Source organism: Acanthisitta chloris, unplaced genomic scaffold (assembly GCF_000695815.1).
Source record: "Acanthisitta chloris isolate BGI_N310 unplaced genomic scaffold, ASM69581v1 scaffold44110, whole genome shotgun sequence".
NCBI classification, from domain to species: domain Eukaryota; kingdom Metazoa; phylum Chordata; class Aves; order Passeriformes; family Acanthisittidae; genus Acanthisitta; species Acanthisitta chloris.
In genome coordinates, this window is record NW_008651887.1 from 1 (window position 1) to 5,183 (window position 5,183).

At 44.4% G+C, this 5,183-nt stretch overlaps 1 protein-coding gene across 1 annotated transcript in view; it reads left to right on the plus strand.

Moving 5' to 3' along the window:
* Nucleotides 1-107: 107 nt before the first annotated feature.
* Nucleotides 108-5,183, plus strand: part of AHSA1 (AHA1, activator of heat shock 90kDa protein ATPase homolog 1 (yeast)) — a gene marked incomplete at its 5' end in the record, with an annotated part of 5,399 nt that continues 323 nt past the window's right edge. The window contains 9 exon segments of the mRNA XM_009074884.1: nt 108-326; nt 501-583; nt 1,253-1,370; nt 2,701-2,786; nt 3,108-3,242; nt 3,985-4,086; nt 4,622-4,673; nt 5,112-5,180; nt 5,183. The exon segment at nt 5,183 is cut by the window's right edge and continues 323 nt beyond it. Of these exon segments, the coding sequence (XP_009073132.1) occupies nt 108-326; nt 501-583; nt 1,253-1,370; nt 2,701-2,786; nt 3,108-3,242; nt 3,985-4,086; nt 4,622-4,673; nt 5,112-5,180; nt 5,183 (865 nt within the window).

The window sequence follows — 5,183 nt, forward strand, 5'->3', positions numbered from 1 at the left end:
GGTGCCCCGGGAGGGGCTCTGTGCGCGCTGCAGCGGGGCAGCGAGCGGGCGAGCACCGGGGAAGGGCGCACAGTCCCGGGCTGTGCTGGCGCTGGGGCCTGTCCCAGATTCCCACACTGCGCGGTTTTCCCGCAGGACGGAGCGGGATGCCTCCAACTGGTCCACGGAGCGGCTGAAAGCTCTCCTCCTGCCGGTCAGGGTGGAGGGTGAGGAAGGGGCTTGTGAGGTGACAGAAGTGAGCAAACTGGATGGAGAGGCCTCCATTAACAACCGCAAAGGGAAACTTATCTTCTTCTACGAGTGGGCGATCAAGCTGGCATGGACAGGTGAGAGATGTGCTCACTTCTGCTGCAATGTCGCGTTCGCGTGTGGTGTTAAGGATAATTGTCTCATTTGAGAAATAATAATAAAAGCAAGTATTATACTGTGGTGCGATATCAGTTTGCTTTTACAACAAACAGTAAGAGATACTGGTCCCAACAGTCTAATTGTAATTGCAGGCACCTCGAAGACAGGAGTGAAATACAAAGGCTATGTGGAGATTCCTAATCTCTCAGATGAAAATGACATTGATGAAGTTGAGGTGAGCACAGCTGGATACTAACACTGCTGCCTGTATGGCTGTTCTAGCAGGAATCCCCACAGCAGTAATGTTTCCTTCCATATAACCTTTCCTAGAATGTTTGTGTAGAACATTTTTTGGTGTTAGAGACTGCTTAAGTCAATAGAATTACAGAATGTGTTTGGTTGGAAAGAGCCTTAAGGATCATTTAGTTCCAGCTCCTCTGCCATGGACAGAGACACCTTCTATTAGAAGAGGTTGCTCAGAGCCCCATCCAGCCTGGCCTGAAACACCTCCAGGGATGGAGCAACCACAGTTTCTCTGGGCAGTCTGGTCCAGTGCCTCACCACCCTCACAGGAAAGAATTTTCTTCTAATATCTAATCTAAATTTATCTTCCTTCAGCTTAAAACCATTGTCCTTCATTCTGTCACTACACTCCCAGATAAAGAGTTACTCCCCGGCGTGTTGTATGTTTATCAGATTAATTCCTGTCTTTTAGCCCTTAGGGCTCTATAGCACATGAAGGTGTTTAGGTACATGTGTACATTGCTGTAGGCTCAGAGAGATGGAGATGAATACAACTGTGTTGTTTTCTGTGCAAGTTTAGCTGAAGGCTAACTGTGATCTTGAGTAATAAGAGGACTGTGCAAGTGTGGCTTTGTTAATCAACACTTCTCTTTGTTGTTAGATCCTTGTCAGCCTTGCTAAAGATGAGCCTGATACTAACTTGAAGACCCTGATGAAGCAAGAGGGTGCAAAAAAAATTAGAGATGCAATGAAAACTTATATCAGCACTCTCAAAACGGGTATGTAACTGAGAGGGAGAAGTGTCATGGGAACCCATATGGGCTAATGCTAAAGAAGGGATGGGGATAACAGAGGAGTTCCTCACCCCGTCTCAACAGGGAGATGTCAGAGCAGTGACAGCAACTTTTCTGTCACTTGGGAAATTGTTAGGATTTGGCAAGAAGCACTTCTGTCTCTAGATGCTGTAGCACAGCCCAGAAAGATTGATTTTTGGGGATAACTCAGTAATAAATAGCCTGTGGCACAATCAGAGTGCTTGCTTCCTTGGAAGCAGCTGGAGTCAGATCAGTGTGCTGTGGTTGAGTTGGGCTTTCCTCTCAAATACAGGCTGGGAATGCTACCATTGCTTTTCATATCCATTTACTCATATTATACTACATGTGCTAGATATGCTGAGTACAAACCACCACTGATTGCTGGTTTTCCAGGATCAAATTGCTGTACCCTTGGGTTTTTTTCAGGCATTGTAATGTTCTGGGTGGGAAATGCAGTCATCCAGTGGAAGAGGAGAATGTTTAGCAGGATAAACTATCATTTTGTGAGCTGGAATTGATAAGGATAGGTGGGAAACAGGTATTGCAGGATACAAGTTTATAGACACAGGACAAAAATTCTCTCATATCTAATGGAATTTTGCCAGTTTGAGCAGATGAAGTGGAAGGAGAAGGAGCAAAATGTTTTATTATTGGTAAAGGGAGAAGTGATGAAGCTGGAGAAAAAGCAAACATAATGCTGAAAGAGGCTGAAGGTTCTGGTGAAGTTACAAAAGCTGGTGCTGCTGGACAGGGCACTGGAGAGACCTCCCCTGGGTATCTATATGTAGTCCTGGCATCTGATGTCAAAAGAGAGAAATCTGAGGTGGAGTTAGAAGTAACTGTTCTGTACTACAATGATATGACAAATGAAAAGCCAGTTGGAAAAGAAATGGAAAAGCTTGATTTGGTATGTCTAGACTAGCAAGGCAAAAGTATTTGAGATGTGATTGCAGTTTGTATTAGAGAACGAGAGAGGAAAAAAAGCTGCATAAGTGTAAGGCTACCTAACATTTATGTGAGAGCAGCATGTGGAAGACTGTCCAGGCTATGGAGAGGAGCTAAGTTCCTAATGTAGGCAGATTCTGACAGGGTTTCCAGGGGAGAGCAATGAGGGCAGGAAGAATTAATTCCTTGTAAAAAGAGGTCTGTTTACTTTTAAAAAAAATTATTTCACATCACAGATGGTAAGACCAGGGAGAAACCAGGGTGTGCTTTTGGATTGTGTGTTTCACAGAACAGTTAAAAAGTTTACTTGATCTTCATTGGTTTCATGGGCACATTCCTGTCTCTCCAGAATTCACCCAGGGCATGATTTTGCCCACAGTGAATGGTGAACATATGGAAACACCTCAGGTGGCTCTGAAAGCAGAAGATCGCAAGGTAAGTCAAACTGTGCTGGGGTCTGTGAAGAAAGGTACATGGTATTAGATTCCAGGGTCCTACAAGAGCAACCTAGGGTGTGTATGGGATATATGTACTCAGGAATTGGCAGTGTGTGGTGTAGGCCTCACTGTTTCAATTTGCAGCATGTGATGCTTCTTCCAAGCAGTGATAGATCTACTTTTTACACTCAAATATGGTTGTATCTAATTACATCATTACAAAGGTCATTGTTTTTTCTCTTCGATATGTGAACCACTTGTTGATTTATTTTTTGTGGTGAAAAAAGTACACGTGTGTTTGCTTTGCTTGTTTTGTTAGATGGCTGCTAGCAGCAGTAGTGCCACATCGCAGTCCAAATCCATAGGAGTCAAGATCCCTACGTGTAAGATCAGCCTGAGGGACACCTTCTTAACATCTCCTGAGGAGCTCTACCGGGTGTTCATTACCCAGGAGGTAATGCCTGGCTTGTTCTGAAAATCATTCTTTGCGTGTAGGTGGTTCTTACTAAGAAGATTTTTCAGGCATTCTGTAGGACACTCACAGTCCATGAGAATGGGATAAGAAAGCTGATCTGCAGAGCAGTTGCTTAAAGCTTGTGTGTGCATCTTTTGGCACAGCTGACAAGAGGGGATTAATGCAGCCAGAAGCCAGTTCCAGACAGCACCTATCTATAGGTGTATCCCTTACTGCAAGTGGTCAGTTAGGATTTACAGTTGTGTGCTTCCTTTGAAGTTTAGGTGGTATCAGAGCATAGTTTGGAAACAGCTTCCCCTCTCCTGCACACTATTATATAGGTTAAGAAGAGAAAACAGCATTATTATCATTATGTAAACATGGTCTTAGGCTTTTGTTCCTCTTCTTCTAATAAGAAAAAGAAAAACAGGCAAAAAATACTACCTCTTTTAGAACTAGGTTTCATCAAGAAATCATCAAAGTAACAAATGTGTGACTGGGAACAGTGCATGGAATTGGCAAGCTGGGCATCCTTGTCCCTTGGCAGGCAGGCAGAATGCTGCTGTAGTGGCTATAACCTTTGCTTTTGCCAGGGCAGGGTTTTTATCTTTCCTTGAAGACCTTACACTGTTGACTTACCTCCTCTTCCACAACTTTCGTAGCTGGGTGGGAAGGCATTAGACAACATGTTTGCAAGCAGATAATGTTAAGTAATACAGGTCTTCTCCTGAATTCTTTTCAGATGGTCCAGGCTTTCACCCATGCACAAGCCACCTTGGAGGCTGATAAAGGAGGCAAGTTTCAGTTGCTGGATGGCAGCGTCACAGGAGAGTTTGTTGACCTAGTAAGTACTAACTAGTGCAGGTGTATCTTACTCAGAGGCAACCTTTTTATTTTTGAGGTATCAGTTCTGTGACAACACTTCCATTAGCTAATTGTGGAGTTCTGCCTGGTGCCCAGTAGTTATGTGTAATTTCTGTGGCTATTGAAGTGTTCCTAACAGTATGGATTAATGTATGCAGCTTCAGTCTGGGGAGAAAATCAGGCTTCCAGTCATAATTTGCCCTGTCTTTGTGTGATTTGACTTGTTTATTAGGGGTTAGAGGAGTGTTAAAAGATTGTAACTGACTGTTTTCCCTCTTCAGCCCAACTGCCACTTAGTCTTCTGGTCAGGGACCATGTCTGAGTGTTTGGGGCTGTACCATGGCCTACCTTTCTAGAAGCGGATTGAAAAGACAAGGACACTTAAAGTCTTTTTCCCTCTGTGTGTGTTGCTCATGGGGTCTCTAAGGCTTCATATCAAAGCAATTATAGTTGTTTTCTATTAGACTGCAGGATTTGCAAAAAAGTACTACTCAGTCTTTCTCTTTCTTTTTGAGGTTCCTGAGAAGCAACTTGTTATGAAATGGAGATTTAAATCTTGGCCAGCTGGTAAGTAGTCCAGAAATGGACTGTGGTGTTACTGCCTTGCCTGTGTTTGAAGAATTCCAGCCCCATTTGCCACACTGTGTTCATGTGTGCTCATGATCAGGGAGCAGAGAGTGTTCTGGGACCTGCAACAGTCTTATCCCAGCTTCCTATCCCACACTGTCTGGATCATCAGCCACTGCTTAGACAGTGGCATGGGATTAGGAATGCTAAACTAGCAGCTTGCTTAGCTGTGGCTGCAACTGCTTCGAACCCCATGAAGAGGGAGCTCTCTCCTTCCTCCGTGTCTGAGGAAGGCTGCAGCTGTCACAAGTAGATCCTCTGGGAAGGATCCTGAAGAGCCTTTTAAGTGGTGCCATGTTAGAGGAGGAGCAGAACAGCTCCTTGGGGCTGTATGTAGTGTACTGCACACTGCTGACTGATTTGCTTTGGTTTCTCTAGGGCACTTTGCAACCATCACCTTGAACTTCAATGACAAAGGTGGCGAGACGGAGGTGTGCTTGGAAGGCAAGG